A 27,276-nucleotide genomic window follows, 5' to 3' on the forward strand; every position below is an offset into this window, starting at 1 on the left:
GCTTCTTCTTTTTCTTGTTTCATTCTCCTTTGCAATGCTGTTTATTCAAGTTTCAGTCAAGTGTAGTTTCCCCTTTGGCTCTGTATTGGTTTACCCAGGCTGCTGTAACAAAATTCAACAGACTGGGTAGCTTAAATAAATTTTCTCACAATTGTGGAGGCTGGAAGTCTAAAGTCAAGGTGCCAGCAGGGTTGGTTTCTGGTTAGGTCTCACTCCTTGGCTTGCAGATGGCATTTTCTTCTGGTGTCCTCACACAGCCTTTTCTCTGTGCATATGACCAGTGGTTGGGGGTGGCGGGTTGGGGGAGAAAGAGAGCTCATGCATGTGCTTTCCAGTCTCCTCTTCTTCTTATAAGGACACCAATGCCATTGTATTGGTGTCTTACCCTTATGACCTCATTTAACCTTAGTTAATCTCCTTAAAGTCCCCATCTTCAAATACAGTCACACTGGAGTTTGGGGTTTTAACATACACATTTTTGGGGGGCACAGTATAGTCCATAACAGATTCCTTAAAAAGGAATGTCTTTAATAAGTCTTAATAAGACTTGAATTACAAGTCTTATTTTCTGTGATTGCTCTGTCCTCTTTACAACTTCATTCCTGAGTTTGATTACCCTTTGCCTCTTTAGTTTGCATACAATCCAAGTCTCTTCTCTTGGATTTCACAGTAGCCTGAGCTTTAATCTATGTGAACTCAGACATCTTCTGAGTATTTTCCCACTTATAGTGAAACTTTCCCTTTCTGGGAGTAGTTTTGTGTTTCATCCTCTCTGGGCTGTCTGTCTCCTCTATTCCATGTAATCACCACAGTCTCTGGCTGACTCTCTTTGTAGGCATGGGCTGCCACTTTTTGCTGTATTTGAATATCTGTTGCTTAGTGGTGATTTGAAATTAGTGGTATTCTCCATCTCCTAGTTATGTTAAAGTCATGGATTGTTATAGATAATGTTATTTGCTCCACTTATGGTGACCTTTATAATTCTTGGGGGGATGCATGGGGAAATGCAGATGTAAGCAGTTGCTATTATTCTTCTTACATTAGAAACCAAATGTGTGCGTTCAATAGTTAAATTCCTCTCTGTTTTTCCACTAGCCTAGGACTTTTGTTTCTGGTTTTTGTTTTTGTTTTTTCACCCCAAACCCATGAAATACAAAAAATATGCAGTTGCAGTTATGTTCATCTCTGGAAATTGGCCAAAAAACCAGTCAGCTACAACATGGGGCATTTGTATAGTGATTTCATTCCCTAAGAAATGTTTTGGTATTTATATGGTAAGATGAATTTTGCTTGTTTCTAGAAGTCTGGACAGCTGATCACCTGAAAGAGAGCAGCCAAGAAAACCAATCTAAACATTTGTGGGAAGTTGTATTCATCAATAATGAAATGCTGACTAAGGAACAAGGTGATGTAATAGGAATGCCGTTTAATGTGGATGTAAGCTCTTTTCCTTCCAGAAAAATGTTCTGTCAGTGTGACTCATGTGGAATGAGTTTCAACACTGTTTCAGAATTGGTTATCAGTAAGATAAACTATTTAGGAAAAAAGTCTTATGAATTTAATGCCTGTGGGAAATTGTTACTCAATATTAAGCATGATGAAACTCATACTCGAGAGAAAAATGAAGTTTTGAAAAATAGGAACACACTGAGTCATCATGAGGACACTTTGCAGCATGAGAAGATTCAAACTTTAGAGCACAATTTTGAATACAGTATATGTCAGGAAACCCTCCTTGAAAAGGCAGTATTCAATACACAGAAAAGAGAGAATGCAGAAGAGAATAACTGTGAATATAATGAATTCGGGAGAACTTTGTGTGATAGTTCATCCCTCTTGTTCCGTCAGATATCTCCATCAAAGGACAATGCCTATGAATTTAGTGATTGTGAGAAGTTCTTATGTGTGAAGTCCACCCCTTCTAAACATCATGGGGTATCTATGAAACACTATGATTGTGGTGAAAGTGGGAATAATTTCAGGAGGAAATTGTGTCTGTCACACCTTCAGAAAGGTGATAAAGGAGACAAACACTTTGAATGTAATGAATGTGGGAAAGCTTTCTGGGAGAAGTCACATCTCACTCGACATCAGAGGGTGCACACAGGAGAGAAACCCTTTCAATGTAATGAATGTGAAAAAGCTTTCTGGGATAAGTCAAACCTCACTAAACATCAGAGATCACACACAGGGGAGAAACCTTTTGAATGCAATGAATGTGGGAAAGCCTTTAGCCATAAGTCAGCCCTCACATTACACCAGAGAACACATACAGGGGAGAAACCCTATCAATGTAATGCATGTGGGAAAACTTTTTGCCAGAAATCTGACCTCACTAAACATCAGAGAACACACACAGGGCTGAAACCCTATGAATGTTATGAATGTGGAAAATCCTTCCGTGTGACTTCGCACCTTAAAGTACACCAGAGAACTCACACAGGTGAGAAACCTTTTGAATGTCTTGAGTGTGGGAAATCCTTTGGTGAAAAGTCAAATCTTACACAGCATCAGAAAATTCACATAGGAGATAAATCTTATGAATGTAATGCATGTGGGAAAACTTTCTACCACAAGTCATTACTCACCAGGCATCAGATAATTCATACAGGGTGGAAACCTTATGAATGTTATGAATGTGGGAAAACCTTTTGCTTGAAGTCAGACCTCACAGTACATCAGAGAACACACACAGGGGAGAAACCCTTTGCATGTCCTGAATGTGGGAAATTCTTTAGCCATAAGTCAACCCTCTCTCAACATTACAGAACACACACAGGGGAACCCTACGAATGTCATGAATGTGGAAAAATCTTTTACAATAAATCATACCTAACTAAACATAATAGAACACATACAGGGGAGAAACCCTATGAATGTAATGAATGTGGAAAAACCTTCTACCAGAAGTCACAACTCACTCAGCATCAGAGAATTCACATAGGGGAGAAACCCTATAAATGTAGTGAGTGTGGAAAAGCTTTCTGCCATAAGTCAGCTCTAATTGTACATCAGAGAACCCATACACAAGAAAAGCCCTATAAATGTAATGAATGTGGAAAATCTTTCTGTGTAAAGTCAGGACTTATTTTCCATGAGAGAAAGCACACGGGGGAGAAACCCTATGAATGCAATGAATGTGGGAAATTCTTCAGGCACAAATCATCACTCACAGTACATCACAGGGCTCACACAGGAGAGAAATCTTGTCAATGTAATGAATGTGGAAAAATCTTTTACCGTAAATCAGAACTTGCTCAACATCAGAGGTCACATACAGGGGAAAAGCCCTATGAATGTAACACATGCAAGAAAACTTTCTCTCAAAAGTCAAATCTCATTGTACATCAGAGAAGACATGTAGGAGAAAAACCTTATGAATGAAATGGATATTAGAAATTTCCAGCCACAAGTCAGCCTCCATAATGCCTCAGAGTATTCACACTGTGGAGAAAGCCCTGTTGACATCCTGAATGTTCAATAACTATCCACAAACTCGCCTTATGTTACTCCAAAGTAATAGTAGGGGATGAACCCATAGACTACAACAATTATAGGACAGCTTTTGTTAGGAAGTGATATTCTATGTAATATCAGATGGTTAATATGGGCATAACACCTTACAGATTTTTTTGAATTTGTGAAAGTTTTTGGCAAAAATACAAATAAGATTATGTTAGAATTTACACTGAGGAGAAAATTGTCAATTTAAGAAATCTAAAGTGAAAATTTTCCTTAGAAATAAAATACTACAAGTTCTGTTTTGAGTTTGATGCCATAATAGTTTTTAGGGCACCTAACAATAATTTATAGATGTATATTGTGGAATGTAAAGCTTTAAGAACTTAAAAAAAAGTAATAATTAAAATAACCTCACAAGAAGTTTAATGAGTAGAGAGAATTCCCATGTATACTTCACCAAACTTCCTCTAAGGATAACGTATAATCATAGTATATGGTCAAGTCCAAATAATCGTGTTACCTTGCTAGTAGATACAGACTTAGTCAGATTTTACTATGGTTTGCATGCACTCTGTGTGTGTGTGTGTGTATGTGTGTGTTTGTGTGTGTGGTTATATCAAACTTTTACCACTTTTACACTTGAGTAACCATCAACACGATTAGTTTACAGAACTGAAAAGGAGTCTGAGATCTGTACTATATCAGGATTACAAAGGAATCAGGATTTAGCCTCAAGTAGTTCCCTTGTTGTATTAATAACCACACCCTTTCTGCAACCCTATCCCTTGCATCCACTTGACTATGAAGCTTTTTTTAAAGCACAGATAAATTGAATAATCACAGCAATAGCATTAAGCACATCTGCGAATTATCCCTGAAGTTCAAAAGACTTACATATGTATAAGTGGTATGTGATATAAATCATGTGTTTCATATGCATAATGGAATTTAACATAATTGTGAATAGGAAGTAGGTATCCTAGTTTAGTAGTGGTTACATCATCAGGCCCATCCCAGATGTTTGTCATGTCCTGAAACAATTTAAAAGGAGACCCACAGAGCTAATGTTTATCCATTTAAAAGGTATAAATCAAAATAACAAATTATCTAAAAAAAAAATCTATCCTGTACATGCGAAGATCTAGGCCTGCCTCCATGTTACTCCCTTTCTCTTCCTACCTGTGGCTCATCCCATGCCATGAAGTGCCTAGGGTACATATGTGAACATTCCAGCCTTCAGCGTAAGTGATAGTCCAAATTTTCTTTAAGCAGCTGCTCTCCAAGACAGGGCCCTGGAAAGAGGCCCACACATACAGCCCAGGACTTCCCAGGGCTGTTGGACTGTCATTTCAAGGCTCATTGTACCCAGACAGGGATCTGGGCCCTCAGAGACTTTTGAGAATATGAAGAGGAGGGTTGAGGCTGGAGCAGAGCGAGAATCAAGCTGGTGTGGGGCTTTTATTGACAGTGTGAAGATTGTACACTATATTACATGATCAGATCATACAAATAATCTAAGATTATACAGTCTGATGATCCTAGATTACACAAGTAATCTAAGCTTCCACTTTAGGAAACTAGAAAAGAGCAAATTAAATCCAAAGTAACCTGAAAAAACATTAGAGTAAAAATCATTGAAATTGAAAAGAGAAAATCGATAAAACCCAAAACTGGTTCCTTGAAAAGGTCAGTAAAATTGATAAACCTCTAGCTAGTTTAAGAAAAAGCAGAAGACAAATATTGCTCATACCAAAAATGAAAGAGGCCATCACAGCTAATCCTATGGTCACCAAAAGGATTAGAAAGAAACATGGACAACTCTGTCCATAAATTTGATAACTTAGCTAAAATGGACCAATTCCTTGCAAGATGCATTCTTTCAAAGCTCACACAAGGATGACCTCAATAGGCATATATATCTATTAAATAAATTGAAGCAGTTATTAATAACCTTCCAAGGCTGGGTGCAGTGGCTCACGCACTTTACTTTGGGAGGCTGAGGCGGGTGGATCACGAGGTCAGGAGTTCGAGACCAGCCTGGTCAACATGGTGAAACCCCGTCTCTACTAAAAATACAAAAAATTAGCTGGGCATGGTGGTATGCGTGTGTAGTCCAAGCTACTCAGGAGGCTGAGGCAGAAGAATCACTTGAACCTGGAAGGTGGATGTTGCAGTGAGCCGAGATTATGCCACTGTACTCCAGCCTGGGTGACAGAATGAGACTCCATCTCAAAAAATAATAATAAAACTTTCCAAAACAAAGTGCCAGGACCAAATGGGTTCACTGATGTGTTTTTGAGATACTTAAGGTAGAAATGATACCAAGTCTCTACCATCTCTTTCAGAAAATAAAAGCAGAGATAACACTTCTCAACTCATTTTATGAGGCCAGTATTACCCTAATAGCAAAACCAGGCAAAGATATTACAAGAAAGGAAAACTACAGATCAGTATTTCCATTGAACACAGATGCAGAAATCCTCAAAATATTAGCAAATCGGGAATGCAAGACTTGTTCAACATTTGATATTCAGTGTAATCCATTGCATGCATTAGCAGCTCAAAGATGAAATATGATCATATCAATAGGTACAGAAAAAGCATTTGACAAAATCCAATATCCATTCATGTTAAAACCTCTCAACACAGAAGGAATACAGGAGAACTTACTCAAGTTGATAAAGAACATACTACAAAAAACCCTACAGCTAACATCATCCTTGATGTTTCCAACTAGACGCTTTCCTACTAAGATCAGGAACATGGCAAGGAACACCACTGCTTTTCAGCATTGTACTGGAAGTGCTATCTAATGCAGTGATAAAAAAAAAAAGGAAATAAAATGCACATAGATTTGGAAGGATGAAATACAACTGTCTTTGTTCACAAATAACATGATTGTCTTTGCAGAGAATTCTAAATAAACAACAAAAACCCTGCTGACATTAATAAGCAATTACAGCAGGGTTGCAGGATACAGTCCTCAGGTAGATGACAAAAAGGAATTAGACATCAAGTCATTAAAAGACGCGGAGAAACCGTAAATGCTTATTGTTAAGTGAAAACCAATCTGAAAAGGCTTTCTATTTTGTATGATTGCAATTATATGACATTCTGGGAGAGGCAAAACTATTGCGCCAGTGAAAGGACCAGTGGTTGCTGAGAGTTGAGGGGAAAGGAGGGATGGCAGGTAGAGAGGTGATTTTTAGGGCAGTGAAAGTACTCTCTAGGGTACTGTAATTCGTCAAAATGCAGAGAATGGAAAACAGTGAACGGAAAACACAGAGTAAACCCTAATGTCAACTCTGGACTTCAGTTAATAATAATGTATCACTGTTGGCTCATTAATTGTAACAAATGAACCATAGTGATGCAAGATGTTAATGATTGGGGAGCCTGTGGAAGATGGGAGGGGAAAGGTTATATGAGAATTCTCTGTACTTTTTGCTCAATTTTTCTGTAACCCTAAAGCTACTCTAAAAAATGAAGTGTATTAAGTAAATAAATAAATAACCAACCAACCCACCCTGAGGAACATCTTGTTTCTGTACTAAGGTGTTCTTTTGTTAGTTGTATGTTTCTGACTGAACATGTAAGTCATCATTAATGAACATTTGAATTGCTTTTATACGTCCTTAATATATTTTAAATTACGGTAATTGTGACCTGAAATTAAGGACTAGTATTCTTGGTTCTCTTGACATCTGAACCCAATAGGGCCTCAAATGACCTAACCTCATTTCCATCCCCACTCTGCTTCCACAGGTGAGGTAACTTAGCAGACAGTCCTCCTTGTCGGCGGGGGCCAGACGCAATTCCTGCTTATTCCTAAGTAGTAAGATTTGCTTCCCTGCCAGCTCTTGGAATTATTCACCAAACCCCTCACATCCTCCCACAGCAAACAGTGGTCACTGTACTCTGGATAATACAGCTGCTCGCCACAACCCCTCCTTTTCCACTCTGCTCCCAAGTGGAACCCTGTGTGGCTCTGCCCAGCATGTGGTGTCCTCACCTTTCTGAGAGTTGGTGTGACTGACAAACTCACCTAGATCTTATCTGTCCAGTGTCAGGTGTTCAGTGTTCAACCTTTCTAAAGCATCGGGGTGGGGATCCCTCCTTCACCATCAGGGTGAAAAGGAAGCAGTTAAAACCATTGGCATAAACAGGATGGCCCATTCAAAGCCAGGGTCATCTAGTCCAATTTTAACTAACTGCTCTTAGCTAACTGACAGGTTCCATATTATGACAAAGACTTCTTGGACAGAACCACCAGTTACTGGTAGGTTTGCACTTGGCCTGTGCTGTAATGCACTTTTCTTGGGGGAGGTGAGTGTCACATCTCTTCCATTCTAAAATGCTCTTGTGCACAGGACAAGAGTGCTCACCCATTGGCTGTATCCCTTCATGACTTGACTTGGGCTCAGCCTGTTTGGCAGGTGGTCTCTGAGGCTCCCGCCTATACAGGTAGTGACCACACTGCACACGAACTGATCAGCACTTGAGCCCCACTTTCCAAAGGTCTGGCTGGAGCTCTCTGATTATCATCACTGGCTGCATGGAACATCCCTACAGACTGTTATTTGTTACTGCACACCCCTGGGTTGTGCATGCAGATGGCCTATTGTGAGGTTTGTGGAAAGGCAGGAGACAACTGAGGGAGGTGAGTGTGGCACTCCAGTTGCCTAATGAGGCATTCAGGAAGGGTAGTACCTGCACCCCCTTCCTGTGCTGCTCCTTCACTTGCTGCCACCACACATGCTTTCCTGACCCCTAAGAGTGTCAAGATGCACATGCATGGTGGCCCATGGTCCAGGTGCTGATGAGAAGAGAAAAAGATACCAGTTCTCCTCAGATTACCAGAGGAAGTAACTCTCCTGCCCTCCCAATGCAAAACCCTTTGCCAGTGTGCCTGAGCGTGGCCTGGCATTGCTACTTGTCAATATGCCACAGGGTGAACCTTGCAATCATGGGGCCTGATGGCCTACACCTGGGCCACAGACTATACGACCTTACCTTGAACATAGAGTGACTGTGACATCCAATATGCTTTGAGTGTTTGTGCCCCCTCCAAAAGTCATGTTGAGGCCAGGTGCAGTGGCTCAACAAATCCCAGCACTCTGGGAGGCCGAGCACAAATCCCAGCACTCTGGGAGGCCGAGCACAAATCCCAGCATTTTGGTAGGCCAGGGCGGCAGGATCACTTGAGGTCAGGAGTTCAAGACCAGCCTGGCCAACATGGTGAAACCCCGTCTCTACTAAAACTACAAAAATTAGCTGGGTGTGGTCGTGCCTGTAATCCCAGCTAGTTGGGAGGCTGAAGCAGGAGAATCGCTTGAACCTGGGAGGCGGAGGTTGCAGTGAGCCAAGTTGGTGCCACTGCACTCCAGCTTGGGCAAGAGAGCAAGACTGTCTCAAAACAAAACAAAACAAAACAAAACAAAAAATAAGTCATGTTGAAACTGAATCCTCAGTGCAACAGCTTGCAAAGGTTTGGCCTTTGGGAGGTGGTAAGGTCATGAGAGCTCTACCTCATGAACGATTAGTGATCTTAGGAGACAGCTGGAGAGAACATGCTAGACCCCTTTCTGCCCCTCCCCTTTCTGACATGTGAGGGCCCATTGTCACTCCCCTCAAGAGAAAACAGCAAGGAGGGGCTGCCTTGGAAGCTGAGACCTGGCCCTCACCGGATACTCACCTTTCTGGTGCTTTCACCTTGGACTTCCCTGCCTCCAGAGCTGTGAGAGGTAAATTTCTATTGTTTATAAACGACCTAGTCTCAGGTGGTTTGTTACAGTCCATGGTTCGCACAAATGGACGAAGACAAAATGTCTCTTGGCATTTGGCCATGCTACACTCTCATCTCTGCACATGAGGAATATGTTGGGACACTATTGAAAAAAATCAAACTCAACACCTAATGGCATGGTCCCAATGCTGCCTAAGACATTTGTCAGATTATTTTCAGGGGAAACTGTGAGACTATGATGAGTGCATGTGTATGGGCATGCAGCCTATGTGTATGTGAGGTGAGGTTGGGAGAGAGATTTATAATACCCCAGTTAATAGAATCAATCTGAAGGATCTCTTGAGCCCAGGAGTTCAAGGCTGCAGTGAGCTATGGTGGTGCCACTGCACTCCAGCCTGAGTAACAGAGTAAGACTCTGTCTCTTTAAAAAACAAAAGGCTGGGTGCGGTGGCTCACGCCTGTAATCCCAGCACTCTGGGAGGCCGAGGCGGCCGGATCATGAGATCAGGAGATTGAGATCATCCTGGCTAACATGGTGAAACCCTGTCTCTACTAAAAATACAAAAAGTTACCTGGGTGTGGTGGCAGGCGCCTGTAGTTCCAGCTACTTGGGAGACTGAGGCAGGAGAATGACGTGAACCCGGGAGGCGGAGCTTTCAGTGAGCTGAGATCGCGCCACTGCACTCCAGCCTGGACGACAGAGCGATACTCCATCCCAAAAAAAAAAAAAAAAAAAAAAAAAAAAAAAAAAAAGAGGAAAAGTATCCTGTGCCGATCATCTGGAAGTAAACAGTGAGTTTGGAGTATGCACACCCTAAAGAAACCCTAAAGCAAAATGCAACTGTGTGTGTGTAGTAATAACAGACTAGCATCTTTGCAGATACAAGCTATGAACTAGAGCAAGGCATTCTGACTGGTCCCACAGGTTCACATGGAAAGAAGACAGCGCAAATGAATGAAGGAACTGTGGGAAAGACAGGTATCTTGATAAATCACATTTCCTTTTTAAGGATATTTTTAAGGCACCAGTGGAAGCAGACAGCTTGGTAATCCGTGGTGTATTCTCGGAAGGTACCACTTGAATGGAAGAGAGGAGACAGACAAAGGCAACCAAGAGGCTTAAACTTGACAAAAATTATTTATAACAAAAAGGGCAGCTTTGTGCATAGAGGTGCATGTAAATATATACAAAATGCTAACAGTATCAGAAGATGAACATCCTGCTTTGTTCAGTGATTTCATGGAGTTGCTGTTTTGCATTTTCTTGTCATGTTCTCTGTCTACATGTTTAAAGGGAGGATTACATGTGAACACTATCCAGTATTATGCATCTAAGCTTGTGTTACCAATCATTGGTAGATAGATAGTGAGATAACTTCTAGTTCCCATCTCCTCTGGTAAGAGCTAAGATGCAAACTCATTGTGATGAACTGACATCAAGACGAAATATAGCACCCCCGTTTTCTCTGCATCATTCTGCCTTCAGGCTCGCCCTGTGAACTCACCAAAGGAAGTGAAGTGTGGATGTGTCTCTTTTACCTATTTTCACCTTGGTTCAGTTCTGGTTTGTGCATTGTCCAGACTACCCAGGATGTGACGATCGCAGGGAGGCGGTCATGTTTGTCATAAAAATGCTTTGGCTCCTTAGGATTCAGCAAAGGTATCCACTGCCTGGTGTCTGTGGTGCCTGCAGGACAGTGTGGATCTTAGAAACAATCACGTAGGCCATAAAGTGAGGCCAGAAACTTAAGCAGTGCCCACAAGGCAGAGAAAAGACGCTCCTTTTGGGTTTCCAAGTGTTCGGTTTCCTCTTGCATTAGTCTTGTTCCAGGACATGGTGTGTCCCCTTGTTTATCCTCCTGTGGGTCATGCAACTTCTTCATCCTGGGGAGGAGCCTGATGGGATGGTGAGAAGGACACCTTCTCCCTCCTAAACCCGAAGCCCTAGTGAGCTCTGCAGGGCATTGAGCAGAGCCTGAAACTCTTCCTGGCTGCGGCTGTGGAGGGTTCTCCTGTCCTAATCCTAACTGGTGATGCTGATTTCTGAAACTCTGAGGTTGTCAGGGCATTCATCTAAAAGGCATGAGTTGAGGCCGGGCACAGTGGCTCACACCTGTAGTCCCAGCACTTTGGGAGGCCAAGGTGGGTGGATCACCTGAGGTCAGGGGTTCGAGACCAGCCTGGCCAACATGGTAAAACCCTGTCTCTACTAAAAATACAAAATATAGCAGGGTGTGGTGGCAGGCACCTGTAATGTCAGCTACTCAGGAGGCTGAGGCAGAATTGCTTGAAACTGGGAGGCGGAGATTGCAGTGAGCTGAGATCACACCATTGCACTCCAGCCTAGGTGACAAGAGTGAAACTCTGTCTCAAAAAAAAAAAGTCTCAAAGGAAAGGGATGGCCCCTTGCTTGGCCATGCCCTAGGCTGCTGCAGGTGTGTCCATGTGAGCACATTGTGGAGCAACTCCCTGTCCCCAGGTGGTGATTTGATCACCATGCCCTGGGGCTGCTCATGCCACTATTGCCTAAGGTGGGCTGTGTCTTGCACACCTTGTTGTGATCCTTGCTCAGGATGATCAGATGGAGGCTGAGTAGTGTACTTGAAGGGCAGAACTCCCAGGCTAGTGCCATCACTTTCCTTGTCATTCTGGCAATTTCCTTAGTACACATGCAAGAAAGGAGACTAAGTGGGTGGGAGCACCCCTCCAAGAGTTGGTCCTGTTGACACATGGGTCCTGAGAGGAGCGATCTCCTGGCACAACCCAGGTGGACTGGTACACGATGGCACTTGGTGCCTGGCTCACACAGCCTCCACAGACCTGCTTAGTGGAGGAAGGGCTGGTACAGATGACCAATGGCTGCTGGGGGAGTTGGAGGGAGGCCTGTGCACAGAGCTGCTTGGGCAATGTACAGGTTGCTGTGCTGCAACTGAGCAGTAGGGTGAGGTCTGTGACTGGAGCTGCCAGGGAATTCATGGGGCTGCCTCTTCTCTGGCCTGGGGGCCGAGCTCTTTGATTCTGAGCCCACATCTAAGAGAAAGGGAAACAAGGATGTCAGAAGATGTAAGAGGTTCCAGCTTCATTCCCTCATCTGTGAGGCAGAAGAGACATCTGTTGGGCTTTATCTCGGTGATTCTGTCTGTATATAACATTTAGTCTGCAAAATGTGGACGAGTTAGGGGAATTATTGCACTGGCCCACGAATGGATCCCACATTGATTTGCTAGAATTGCAGGATTTTCCCACAAAAGAGAGGACCCTAGATGTTTAGATTGTCACACTTCGGGGTTAGTGGAGGGGCAAAGTCTACACTGGTGTCTAGTGCATAGAAGACTGGGTTGGAGATAAAGGTCACAACACATAAGAAAGACATAAGACAAATATGACATAAGACAAGACACATAAGACAGCACCCTCATAACAAAGAACTCTCAGCTTCTTTCAAGATACCAGCTCCCATTTCTTTAGTACCATCTCAGTGGGCAATACCACTTCCAAAATTATGGGACAAATTGTGCACCACAGACAGAAAACACCTAGATTCTGGATTCTGGAATGCCTGTTTGTTTTGCCAGCACTTCTTTGATGGCAGTTCCAGGGAATCAGTTCCTCTGAAAAGCTTGAAGGAGGACACCTGTCTGTGGTTTAGTGATGGCGTCACTTTTGTCTCCCTCCTTTGGTTAAGCATGCTGTAGGAAAACAGGAAGAAACGAGGGCTTTTGGGCCATCTTCACATCAACCCTACGACAGACATTTTCAAATATTGTTCTCACCATGCTTACTCCCTCCCAGGCCCCTGAGATGCTCATGCCCTTGGATTAAACCCCTGCAGTACTGGAAGAAGAGGACTCTGCACTGCCTGCCACACCAGGACTGGAAGATCTATGGCCTTCCCTTCTTCCAAACTACCTTCCCACAAGATGGGGATGGTGGTCACATCTCCAACACTAGCATGCTGTGGAAGAGACATCAGCATTCTTGCAACAAATCTGGAAACAGCCTAACGAGATGTTTCTACTTTAAAGAGTTGCGCTGAGGAAGTGCACTGGCACTGCTGGGGACTCACCTGGGGCCCAGTGCTGAGGCTTCTCATGTCCTTGGAGTTGCTGTCCTCCCGAGGAGTGTCCACACTGCAGCCAGCTCAGCCTCAGGTGTCTTCTCTGGTTTTGAAACCAAATCTAAGTGGGAAAAGAAGATTCAAGTTTTATCCGATTTAGTCTACATAATTTTAAGTATCTATTTGAGCTCAATACCAAGAATCACTTCCTTCTCTGTCCCATCTGTGATCTCCAAAGGAAAGGTCCCTGGGCTAGGAGACACTGGCTGGCATCCTAAAGCCAGAGCTGGCCAACAGGTGTGTGTCCACTCTTCCTTCACCTCTTCCCCACCCCACACTTGTTTTTGTCTCACGCTCACTTGCTCTTTCTGCCTCCCTCTCACTCTTTAGGTCTCACAAAGGCTTTGGTCAAGGACTGACTGACTTTCCTTGGCTCTCTGTCATCTCCCCATAGTCAAAGGCATTTCATAACACACAATCCATGTGAAGGGACCTCTGATGAAAATCCATTTAAAGAGGAGCTCACTAATTACCAATACTTACTGCTGAGCCTGGAATCATTCATATATACCTCAGAGTTCATTCATTCCAGATGCAATACTAGATAAGGAGACTCCTATGAACCAAATACCTAACTCCAAATAGATAGTGACTGTCATAATCAAACCCTGTGGCTGCCTCCTCCTTACTGGAGGGTGTAGACGAATGCAGTTTTTTGTTTCTTTATTTGTTTGTTTTGAGATCATCTTGCTGCAATGCCCAGGCTGGAGTACAATGGTGTGATCTTGGCTTACTGCAACCTCCACCTCCCAGGTTCAAGCAATTCTCCTGCCTTAGCCTCCCGAGTAGCTGGGATTACAGGCACACACCGTCGTGCCCCGGCTAATTTTTGTATTTTGTGTAGAGACAGGGTTTCACCATGTTGGCCAGGCTGGCCTTGAACTCCTGACCTTGGATGATCCACCCGCCTTGGCCTCCTAAAGTGCTGAGATTACAGGCATGAGCCACCGTGCTCGGCCAGGAATGTGCTTTTAATCATTCCTTAGTGTTTCATGTGGGGACTTGATAACTCACGACAAGGATTCTATCCTAAAAGACAAGCAATACCTGTTGACCTGCTCTTATGTCCCAGGCAGTTTGTAAAACTGTTACATCTGTTCTCTCAATATGTCACTTCAAATACGATCAGGAAAGAAGTCTTAAACATGGCTGGAAATGTGGAGGCAACAAATACATTAGTGAACACCCCGGCAGATCCAGCCTCATTCTACATGGTTTCTTGTGCTTTCCTTCCACACCACCAACTCCAGTGGGCTGGTTGCCAGTGCACCAGCCAATTTCCATATCTTCCCATGGGACACACTTTTTTTTTTTTTTTTTTTTTTTTGAGACGGATTTTCGCTCTTATGCCCAGGCTGGAGTGCAATGGCCTGATCTGGGCTCACTACAACCTCCGCCTACCGGGTTCAAGCAATTCTTCTGTCTCAGCCTCCTGAGTAGCTGGGATTACAGGCACATGCCACCATGACTGGCTAATTTTTGTATTTTTAATAAAGACGAGGTTTCACCATATTGGCCAGGCTGTTCTCGAACTCCTGCCTCGGCTTCCAAAAGTGCTGGGATTACCGACGTGAGCCACTGCCCCTGGCCTGGGACACACTTTCATTCTGGGATTTGATGTAGCACTCTGACACCTGGACTGGGTGCATAAAGAGAAAGAAATACATCTTCATCTGGCCTGCCTGAAACTCAGAACCCTGTATCCCAGGGCTTACTCAGGATTATAGCATTTGATATAAAACCCTGACCATAGGCTTTTCTTCAACACAGTCCCTTTTACTTAGTTATTGACAGTCTGGATACACTTCTCCTGGTGTGATTGTGATCTTTCCAGCTATTTCTTTCTTAACTGGAGAAACAGAAGGGTTTTATTTTATTATTTGTTTATTTATTAAGACAGAGTCTCGCTCTGTCACCCGGGCTGGAGTGCAGTGCTGTGATCTCAGCTCACTGCAACCTCTGCCCCCTGGGTTCAAGCAATTCTCTGCCACAGGTGCCCGCTACCATACCTGGCTAATTTTTGTATTTTTAGTAGAGATGTGGCCTCACCATCTTGGCCAGGCCTGTCTTGAATTCCTGACCTCGTGATCCACCCACCTTGGCCTCCCAAAGTGCTGGAATTACAGGCATGAGCCACCGCACCCAGCCGGTTTTATTTTTATATCCATCATTCCACTCAAAATATTCCAAAACGGGATCAGGCATTAAACTCTCCAGTGTGTAAAGCCCACATAAAAACACTTAGTAGAGGCCAGGCACAGTGGCTCACTCCTGTAACCCCAGCACTTTGGGAGGCCAAAGTGGGTGGATCACTTGAGGCCAGGAGTTCGGGATTAGCCTGGCCAACATGGCAAAAACCCATCTCTACTAAAAATACAAAAATTAGCCATATGTGGCACACACCGGTAATCCCAGCTACTCGGGAGGGTAAAGGGATGAGAATGGCTTGAACCCGGGAGGTGGAGGTTGTAGTGAGCTGAGATTGCATCACTGCACTCCAGCCTGGGTGATAGAGTGAGACTCTGTCTCAAAACAAAACAGTAGAAAAGAAACAAAAACCATGGGATGAGATACGGGACTTTATGGCAGCCCTGACCTCACTGTCCTCAATATGACCTATTAAAGAACAAGCATTCTGAGCATTCTGTAATATTGGTTCCAAGTATCAATGACAACCTATCATGATCATGGTGACCCTATTACCTATATTCTCTAGAGCATGCAAATATGATTTAATTTTCTCCTACCAGGAAAAAGGCCCAATTTCACTTCCTTCTCCCATCAATGAATACACCAGACCACATGTTCCATGATTGGTAAAAGGCAGAGATAGGGGTCTTACTTTCAGTTCATTCTTAACATGGTATAATTGGAGACTGCTTAGCCCAGCTTGTCTTTTTTCTTTGACCCCAAGGAAATGAAACAAAAATTCAAGCCCACCTGTATCCTAGACTCCAGACTGCCGATTTCTTTGGCCAGTTGTTCTCTGGTTGGTATGCCAGGGTAGGAGTTCTGCTTAAACAATGCTTGAAGGGCATCCTTTTGACTCGAGCTCAAAACAATTATTTGTTGAGATTCTCTTGGGAGACAGCCTGGTTTAGAGAAATGGGTCAAAGCCATAGGAAGGATTTGTTGTGGATTCACATCTGTGATGCAGATACAGGCCTTCTATTGATACCAGGTTGAAGGTGTTGAGTCCCAGTGGTCACTCTGTGTTTGTACTTTTTGGATACACACTCCATGATTAACTGGGTGCAGGGCATTACACAGATCAGAAAAGGTGATAGCCTTCATCCAGAGATTCACATCAAAAAGTGAATCTCATGCCATTCATAACATCGCACACAAACAACTCAGAAACCAGTTGAAAAAGGGGACATTGAATGAAACATTCAGTTTCAAAATGTGAAAACCAAATTTGGACTTTCTGGGTTAAACACATATAGGGCAAGGGTTGAAAAACTACCTGTTGCGCTCTATGCTCACTACATGAATAACAGAATCAATTGTTCCCCAAACCTCAGCATTACACAGTATACTCATGTAACAAAACTGCACATGTACCCCCTGAATCTAAGATAAAAATATAAATTATTGTTAAAATTGTCAAAAAAAATTAAAGATGTTATCTTCGAAGGGTGGTCATTAGGATGAACCTTGATGTGGTAGGAGGGAGGCATGTAGCTGAGTCCCAGTGTTTATATCTGGAGAGGAGAGTGAATGGCCTTGCATCCCCCGTGCAGGGACAATCACCAGCAGGGTGTCAAGATCTGTTGTAATATTTGCAGCATTACTGAAGATCTGTATAGCAAACTGGTCCCCAGGGAACTCTTGGCAGGAATCAGAATGCATCTATGTCACTCTTTGTAAAATTAAAAACGAAACAACAGGAACAACAAAAAACCCGGCAACATTTCCTAGAAATTATGATGCCAGACATTTCCTGAGAGCTGTGTGGCAGCCTTCTTAGTGGAGAACACAGTTTTTGTCCCACATCTCCATTCATCTGGGTCACTGTGCTTTACTCACATGGCATTGCAGTGCTGTGAGATACACCACAGATACAGTCAGCTTTGTCCTGGGACTGGATGTTAGAGATGGTTAAGGAGTGGTCAGCCTCAGACCTGGAGCCTGAGAAGTGATCAGGGATCCCGTCCCCCTTGCCGTGGTTTCCATCACTCTTAAGCCACATCACACACCAAGGGTCTTCCCTGACCATGCTACCATGCAGTGGTGTAGGTGCTACGCTTACTGCTCGGTGTGCAGGTGAGCTTGTCTGAGGCTCCCAGGCTGGGAGAGGGACCCTGAAAACAAACTCATTACATCCTGGAGGAAGGAGAAGAGGGGACAATTCTGTCATGAGTGAGCCAGGGATCAGGATGCTGAGGGCTATCTTGGCCTATCCCATGAAGGAGGAGGATGAAGAGGAGGAGTAGGGTGTATGCCACAGTCCAGATACCCCAGTGCTCTACCCAGGCAGCCATGCTGCAGGCCTCTTATCCATCCTCCAGTCCCTAGAGAAACAGGGGCCCTTCATGCAAACCCTTGGACAACCAAACCCTCGTGGGGTCTTTCCTGCCCTGTGACTAGGTGTCATTTCTGGGAGGCATGGGCCTGTGCTTAGCCTGGTTTGAGGCTCTGCAGGGGCCCAAGGAGGACTCAGCTGCTAGCCCAGTGAGTCCTGAGTGGAGGCCAGGATCAGTGTCTGTTTCCCCATTTCCCCAGCTGAGAGCCCCACAGGTCCCCTCAGGGCAGGCCCACAGGTTATCCTCTCTGTGACTAGAGGAGGGGTGGTTTTCACAGAGGCTCCTGCTTCCACCTAGGCCAGGACCCCTGCCCGCTCACTGCCCAGTGACAGAGTGAGGTTCTTCCTCAGGGCAGCCGCCTGATGTCTCAGTCTTTAGTTTTCTATGTAGGCCTCAGTGGGAACAGGGTGCACAATTCTTACTTCATAAGGAGTTCTTAAGGGAAGGGTTATCTCATATACAAATTGCAGCTGAAATAAGCATACATTATCTACAAGCAGGGGTGATTCAGCCCTGAATCCACTTGCCAGGGTACTCATGAAGCCAGGTTTCTCTCTCTCCACTTGATTGCTCAGGAGATCAGCACATAGTGAGCAGTCTGGTGAGTGCTTGGGAAGACAAATTCACCTGATTGATAGATCCACTGAATTCTCTGTCAAGTGAGGAGAACCCCGGGAGTAGAAGGAGAAAGTACTGGAGAATCAGAAGACTTGGGGCTTTTTCTGAAGTGAGGGGTTAGAGAGATTCACTAAAGGAAGGGGATGCAAGTGACAACTTCCAAGATCTGAAAAACTTCCCATGGCTTTTTGGACATAGAGAACTTGCTGACTAAGTGAGGAGATCACAGAGAAGGAGATGATAGGAAAGAAAGACTGGAGAATCAAGACAGGAAATTGTGAATCAGAGATAAGGAATGGGAGAGGGTGAGGATGTTCCACATTTTATCAAAGACTGGAGGAGTCTCCAGTGGGGAGATTGAACAGGAGTCAGAGGGCAGGTTGAGGTTTGGGGTGTGTTTACTTTCATTTCTGGTTTGTTTCTTAAAGTGGCACCTCTGTCAGCATCTCAGCTGTCCTCTCTAGCCATCTTCCTACCTGGACTGGGAATTTTTTAATTTAATTTAATTAATTTATTTATTTTGAGATGGAGTCTTGCTCTGTTGCCCAGGCTAGAGTGCAATGGCATGATCTCAGCTCACTGCAACCTCTGCCTCCCTGGTTCAAGCAATTCTCCTGTCTCAGCCTCCTGAGTAGCTGGGACTACAGGCACCTGCCACCACAGCTGGCTAATTTTTGTATTTTTAATAGAGATGGGGTTTCACCTTGTTGGTCAGGCTGGTCTCGAACTCCTAACCTCAGGTGATCCAGCCACCTTGGCCTCCCAGAGTGCTGGTATTATAGGCGTGAGCCACGGTGCCCGGCCCTGCACCGGGAAATGTTTAAGTCAAAAGTCTTTAGTTCTCTCTGCAAGAGATTACTCTTTGGTTTCTGTCTGCTCATGGCTTTCCTTCTTGTTTTCCACCATTCTTATGAATTTGAGGATATTAAAATATGTATGGGAAAATTTGGGGGAAAGGATCCTTTAGAAATGCAAAGTCAGGTCCTATTCCAGACCCACGGAATCAGAATTCACACTTTACATGATCTCAGATGATATGTGCGCACAATAACATCTGAAAAGCTCTGGTCTGACTCAGGCATGAAAGCACTGGTGGGTGTTGGTGACAGATTGTTTCTCATGCCTCAGTCTAGTCTCCCTCCTGCAAACATGCCCAGCAAGCTCCCTGCCTGCACTCTATCTTGAGCGGGAGATGCCAGGCATGCTGCACTTGAGGCTTCCCACTGCACATGGAGACATCTCCCCTGAGCTCACAGATCCATAGAACTTCAATAACAAGATGATCTGCACATTTTTATTGATATTAATAAGCAATTACAATTAGCTAAAAATCAATATGTATTAGTACCTATGATACAAATAATATTGTGGCCAGGCACAGTGGCTTACACCTGTAATCCCAGCACTTTGGATGGCCGAGGCGGGCAGATCGCCTGAGCTCAGAAGTTCGAGACCACCCTGGGAAACATGATGAAACCCTGTCTCTACTAAAATATGAAAAATTATTGGGGGGCTGAGGCAGGCAGATCAACTGAGGTCAGGAGTTCGAGACCAGCCTGGCCAACATGGTGAAACTTTGTCTCTACTAAAAATATAAAAATTAGCTGGGCATGGTGGCAGGTGCCTGTAATCCCAGCTACTCAGAAGGCTGAGGCAGGAGAATCACTTGAACTCAGAGGTGCAGGTTGCATGAGCTGAAATCACGCCATTGCACTCCAGCCCGGGGGACAAGAGAGAGACTTCATCTCAAAAAAAAAAAAAAAAAAATTAGCCAGGCATGGTGGCGTGTACCTGTAGTCCCAGCTACTGGGGAGACTGAAGCATGAGAATTGCTTGAGCCCTGGAGGCAGATGTTGCAGTGAGCCGAGATTGCGCCACTGCACTCCAGGTTGGGCTACACAGTGAGACTCCATCTAAAATGTATATATACATATATATATATTTGGTGTATCTTCACGACCAGGGAAATTATTTAAATTAACCTAAAATGACACTAATGGTATATAAAATATAGAAAGATAAACAGAAAAATAATCACAATTGTGGAAATATTAGGGGTATACATGAAATAAATGCATGCAAATTCAAAATATAGGTATATTGATTTGTCTTGGTGTATTGCTTCCTAGGCCTGAAATCACATGGACCACAAACTGGGTGGGTTAAAACAACAGAAATGTCTCAGTTCTCAGAGCTAGTAGTGTAAAATCCATAGGCAGGGCCAGGTTCCCTCTGATGCTTCTAGGGGAAACCTGTCCTTCTTCCTGGCTCCTGGTGGTTTCTCATTTCTTTCCTGCTCCTCCTCTTTGCCATCCTTCCTCCCCCAGCAGGATGGCCCTGCATCAACTCAGTCCATGCATGTGAACCCACCACCTCCATGCACCACATTAAGCACAGCTCCCTGAGTGATCCATAATCATCAACCTCTGGGCACTGACAGTCATTCTGTGTCCTCCCAGCTTTTGGAGAAACTTTTGGACAAGTCATCTCAAGTAAAGAAGACCTTGTCAATGTAAGACCATGCTTCTTTCTTACACAGAAATTTTGCTTTCCTGGTTTATTTCTTTTCCAATCAAATTTAGAGATAAAAATCTGACAATGTACATTATGGGAAACATAAAATATCCTTGGTTGAGGTGGTATTAGGTGGACATCTCTTACCAACTGACAAGTTTCCATTATAAACTGTAATGAAGAGGCACTAGTTTTCCCCTTTGAATTAAGGACTCTGCCACAGCTAATCTAAATCAACTTGAAAGATAAATTTGGCAGAAAAATGTCTTATCTTTTCCACAGGTATCCTCTGTGCTAGTTTTGGGGAACTTTGATTTTTGACTTAACCACTGTACCCCTTCTGGGTTTCTAAAGTCATCCAGAGAAAAAACAGACCTGTGTGAAGGGCACAGCATAATACAATCCTCACAGTGCTTTTAAAATATGATTGCAGATGTCATCAGCCTCAGCCTCAGGGGAGAGTGGTATGTACCTTGAAATAACTCACTGAGGCACAAACTTGCTGACTTCTTGTCCTCCATCTTGGAGAAGATAAGGAGAATATGCAGGATGGAGAGAAAGAGGAAGAGGAAATGTGATGGTGGAGTGGGTAACATAAAAAAAGGAAGGCAAATGAGTCTGTGTTTTCTCAGTGGCTTCTCACTTTCTTTTGGTCCATCAAGGAGACCAACACATCTGAGGAGAGTGGTGATAGGCTGCTCTTAGCTGGGACCACACTTGCACTTTGAAAACAACCCCCAAAATCCCTGCAGGCAAATGAAGGATGTCCTGAGAACATCCTCCCAGGGAGCAGATACCCATTCTGCAGAAGCTCTAAGCCTGCTGGGCTAAGCCCTCCACAGGCCACTTTAATGAGGAGGAGAGGCTGTAGGTAGTGGTAGGACCACCATGTTGCATGAATTTTCTGTGTGCCCCGTCTTTTGACTCCATCTCAAAAAAAAAAAAAAGTGTGTGTGTTGCTTTGAAACACAAGTGCAGATGTTTATCAGCAGCCTTTGCCTTTGTGGGAGTTGTAAACTAAAAATAAAATTATAACCCCACACTGACTGAACAGGCCCTCCCTTAGTCAAAGAGACCCCAGAAAAACCTTAAAACTGAGTTTCTGGCCGTGATGAGATGGGAGGAAGTTCAGACACATCTCATTATACCCCCTAATGTTTATGGTTTAGACAGAACTGCCCAACATTACTGTGAAAATAGAGATAATAAGACTGACATAGCTGGGCGTGGTGGCTCACGCCTGTAATCCCAGAACTTTGGGAGGCCGAGTCAGGTGGATCATGAGGTCAGGAGATCGAGACCATCCTGGCTAACACGGTGAAACCCGTCTCTACTAAAATACAAAAAATTAGCTGGGCATCGTGGCAGGTGCCTGCAGTCCCAGCTACTTTGGAGGCTGAGGCAGGAGAATGGCGTGAACCCGGGAGGCAGAGCTTGCAGTGAGCCAATATTGCGCCACTGCACTCCAGCCTGGGTGACAGAGCGAGACTCCATCTCAAAAAAAAAAGACAGACATAATGGACTCTTTGTGACAATGAGATACTAAATTATAAACAGGACTCAAGGCCACAACAGGCAAGGGTTAAGTCATGCACCCTAAACTTAAAGAATAAGCTGCGTTCTAACTGCCACAAGTTAATTTTTCTCTAGCAGCTAAACAAACACTGACCTCAAGATAAGCAATATTAAAATAATTGTAGCTCAACACCAGATACTGACTAACTTCCAACCCCTGTTCCACAAGCCATAACTGCAGCTTTGATTGGAAAAGAGACTGATTTCAGTAACTTTACGTGATAAGAAGACCACCTACAGTTTGTCAAGCTCCTGCAGGGCCAGCATAACCATGGCAACCCTGAATAGTCTGCGAATGTTTGCAGGCCCCTTGCTGGTCTAATTTCAGGTACAACAAGAAATGAAGCCAGCATCTAATGGAGAAGTAATGTCACGTGCACTAACATATGATACAAATATTGATGAAGATAAAACTTGCCCTCCTACCAAATGGGAAATTAATCACTGGATACATACAATTATGAAAAAACTGGACATCAAGATTGTCCATCTCTACCTCTGTGCCAAACTCTAGACTTTCATTAGTAAGAATGTATCAATATTGGTTCAGTCATTGTAACATTTATCACAGTCATGTAAGATGTGATTACCAAAAGGATGCTGAGGTGGGGGAAGGGTATATGAGAACTTTCTGTACTGCTTCCTCAGTTTTTATGTTAATTCAAAACAGTTTCACATAATGTCCATTAATTTAAAAAATATGGCAGCATTGTTCAGGAAGTGTTTCATTTTAGGTAATGTTTGACAAGCAGCTAAATATCTAAATACTACATTGAGATATTCTATGCTATTAAAACTGAAACAATTTTGAAGTTGTAAATGTATCTTCTGTAGTTGTAGCACTAGTGATTGACTTAATAAACTTAAATTTGCACACATGAAATAAAGAATATAACATAGCAATTTTAGAGTTGTCTGAAATATGGGACACTGAATAATCTAGAGTTGTTATCCTTGAATGAACTTAACAATTTAATTTCCACAGTACTTTCAGTTGACTGCTTTCCGGGGTGCACCTAGTTTATGAGGCCAGTGGCAGATTATTCTCTTCCTCAGCTTGGTGTGGACAGTAGATTCTCTTTATCCCTCAATATCTACTGTCGTATCCTGGAGGCAAGATGCTGGGAAACGTACTATGAAAAAGACAGCTTTTGACATCTTCCTGCCAGAGGCCACAGATAAATGAGTAATCATTTATTTACAGCTTAAATGTTTGACCCATTGTTCACCATCTGCATAGCGAAACCCCCTGAATCTCAGTTGGATTTTAACAAGAACCTGCAGGGTGGGCTGCACTCATAACCAACAGACAGACTGTGTAGGCAAATACCTGTATTGAGATGAAACAATATAGAACTATTGGAGTGACCAAGAGCACTGGGCCTGGTGCATAAAGGTATGGGTTCAAGTCCTAGTTAGAAGATGCACAAACCTGAGAAAGTTATAGAGACCTCTCTGTGCCTCAGCTCCCTGTTCTGAGGTATTGAAATGTTAATATGGCCTATGTTATGTTATAAGGCTAAAAATGGTGAAATGGAGGTAAAGCTTTTAGAAGACTGGCGATTCATAAGTGCCCTAAAGTGTTCAATCATTATGTGTCTAGAAGAATATGCCAGAACCTTGGTAGTGGTTGAATACAGAGAACAAACATGGGTGGCTCCAGGGGAGTGGAGGATGGAATTTTCTTCTTTCTTTCCATGGGTATGATGCTTTACAGCTCATGGAGAATATCTGTTATTTCTTGTGATGCTTACACCAGCCTGGAGGAATGGGCAGAGCAGGGGCTACAACCCATGTTTGACAGTTCAGGGAAGTGAAACGGAGAGATTTGAAGTGGTCTGCCCAGAATCACAGCACTGATGAGTGATGGATATGGCACAAGAAGGTAATTGGTTTTCTGTGGACTGAGGTCTCTGAAGACCTGAGACCTTGAAATAATACCCTGAACCCTTAACAAAGAGCTATTTTCACTTGCTTTCTCAACTGCTCCTACCCCAAAGTTTCTTCAGGAAGGCTGATTCCCTGGAAGAGGTGGCTAAGTCAAAAGAAGAGCTGAAACAATAATAAAAAAAGAATCCTTCAACCTCTAGGTTTTAATCCCTGATCTCACCTTGCAGTATAAGCCAGCTTATAATCAATTGACCATCCTAAGGGACCATGGTCTGTTTGGCTCTGTATTAGTCCATCCTTGCATTGATATAAAGAAATACTTGAGACTGGGTAATTCATAAAGAAAAGAGGTTTAATTGATTCATGGTTCTGCAGGCTGTAGAGGAAGCACAGTGGCATCTGCTTCTTGGGAGACTTCTAGAATCTTCTAATCATGGTGGGACATGAAGGGGAAGTAGGCATCCCACATGGCAGGAGAAGAAGCAAGAGAGAGTGAGAGCAAGATGCCCCATACATTTATGCAACCAGATCTCATGAGAACTCACTTTTGCAAGGACAGAACCAAGGGGATGGTGCTAAACCATTCATGAGAAAACTACACCCCTGAGCCAATCACTTCCCACCAGGCCCCACCTCCAATACTGGGGAAGACAATTCAACATGAGATTTGGGAAGGGACACATATCTAAACTATATTATTCTACCCCTTGCCACTCCCAAATCTCATATCTTTCTTATATTTCAGAATACAGTTATGCCTTCCCAACAGTCTCCCAAAGTCTTAGCCCATTCCAGCATTATCTCAAAAGTCCGAAGTCCAAAGTCTCATCTGAGACAAGGTAAATTTCTTCCACCTATAAAATAAAAGACAAGTTAGACTTACTTCCAAAATACAATGGGAGTACAAGCATTGGGTAACAAACCCCATTCCAAAAGAGCTAAATAGGCCAAAAGAAAGGGGCTACAGGCTCCATGCATATTCAAAACCCAGCAATGCAATCATTAAATCTTAAAGCTCCATAATAGTCTCCTTTGACTCCATGTTCCACATCCAGGGCATTGGTGCAAGCAATGGGCTCCCAAGGTGTTGGGCAGCTCTGCCTCTGTGGCTTTGCAAGGTTCAGCTCCCAAAGCTCATGGGCTGTAGTTTAGTGCTTGCAGTTTTTCTATGTGCAGGGTGCAAACTGCCAATAGATCTACCATTCTGGGTTCTGGAGGATGGTGGCTCCACTAGCAAATGCCCCAGTACAGACTCTGTGTGGGGGCTCCAACCCCACATTTTTCCCCCACACCACCCTAGTAGAGGGTCTCTGTGAGGGCTCCACCCCTGCAGCAGGCTTCTGCCTGGACACCCAAGCTTTTCCATACATCCTCTGAAATCTAGGTGGAGGGTGGCAAGCCTCATTTACTCTTTCATTCTTTATACCAGCAGACTTAACACCATATGAAAGCCACCAAGGCTTATGACTTACACTTGTCAGAGCAGCAGCCCAAGCTACAGCTGGGCCCCTTTAAGCCACAGCTGGGTATGGAGTTGCCAAGAGGCAGGGAGCAGTGTCCTGAGGATGTGCAGGGCAGTGCAGGCCTGGACCTGGCCTCCAAAACCATTCTTCCCTGGGCCTCTGATCCTGTGTTTGGATGGGCTGCCTCTGAGATCTCTAAAATGCCTTCAAGCCTTTTTATTGTCTAGGCTATCAGCACTTGCCTCCTTTTTAGTTATACAAATTTCTCTAGCTTGTGGTTACTCAGCAGCCCACTTGAATTCTTCTGAAGATAGGCTTTGGTTTTTTTTTGTTTTTTTTTTTTTCTGCCACATGGCCAGGCTGCAGGATGCAAATTTTCCCAACTTTTATGTTCTGGTTACCTTTTAAATAGAAGTTCCAACTTATTTCTTTGCTTCCAAGTCAAAGCATAGGCTGTTAGAAGCAGTCACATGTTTGTTTGTTTTTTTTTTTTTTTTGAGACAAGGTCTCACTCTGTCACCCAGGCTGAAGTGCCAAGCCATGATCATGGCTCACTGCACCCTAGACTTCCCAGGATTAGGTAATTGTTCCATCTCAGCCTCCTGAGTAGCTGGGACTATGGGCTCATGCTACCACGCCAGCTATTTTTTTATATTTTTAGAGATGGGATTTTGCCATGTGGGCTCAAGTGATCTGTCTGCCTTGGCCTCTCAAAGTGCTAGGATCACTGGTGTGAGCCAACATACCTGGCCTATGCCACTTGAACACTTTGCTGCTTAGATTTTTTTTTTTTTTTTTTTTTTTTGCCAGATACTCTACGATATCACTCTCCAGTTCAAACTTCCATAGATCCCTAGGACATAGATGAAATCCAGCCAAGCTCTTTGCTAAGGCATAACATGTGTGACTTTTGCTCTAGTTTCCAATAAGTTCCTCATTTCCATCTGAGACCTCATCAGCCTGGACTTCACTTTCCATATCCCTATCAGCATTTTGGTCACAATCATTTAACCAGTTTCTAAGAAGTTCTAAACTTTCCCTCATCTTCCTGTCTTCTTCCAAGTTCTCCAAACCCTTTCAACCTCTGTCCATTACCCAGTTCCAAAGCTGCTTCCAGATTTTCAGGTAACTTTATAATAATGCCCCACTCCTTGGTACCAATTTTCTGTATTAGGCCATTCTCACATTGCTATAAAGAAGTTCCTGGCCAGGTGCAGTGGCTCATGCCTGTAATCCCAGCACTTTGGGAGGCCAAGGTGGGCAGATCACAAGGTCAAAAGTTCCAGACCAGCCTGACCAACATGGTGAAACCCTGTCTCTACTAAAAATATAAAAATTAGCCGGGTGTGGTGGCACGCGCCTGTA

General features: G+C 43.7%; 1 protein-coding gene across 1 annotated transcript in view; it reads left to right on the forward strand.

The window, feature by feature from the left end:
- The window catches only part of ZNF33A (zinc finger protein 33A), a 50,233-nt gene extending 43,250 nt beyond the window's left edge, over positions 1-6,983 (forward strand). Inside the window, 2 exon segments of the mRNA XM_054522193.2 lie at positions 1,301-3,369; positions 3,371-6,983. Of these exon segments, the coding sequence (XP_054378168.2) occupies positions 1,301-3,369; positions 3,371-3,484 (2,183 nt within the window). The 3' untranslated portion in view covers positions 3,485-6,983.
- Positions 6,984-27,276: the final 20,293 nt, after the last annotated feature.

The sequence above is a fragment of the Pongo abelii genome, chromosome 8, assembly GCF_028885655.2.
Source record: "Pongo abelii isolate AG06213 chromosome 8, NHGRI_mPonAbe1-v2.0_pri, whole genome shotgun sequence".
Lineage (NCBI taxonomy): Eukaryota > Metazoa > Chordata > Mammalia > Primates > Hominidae > Pongo > Pongo abelii.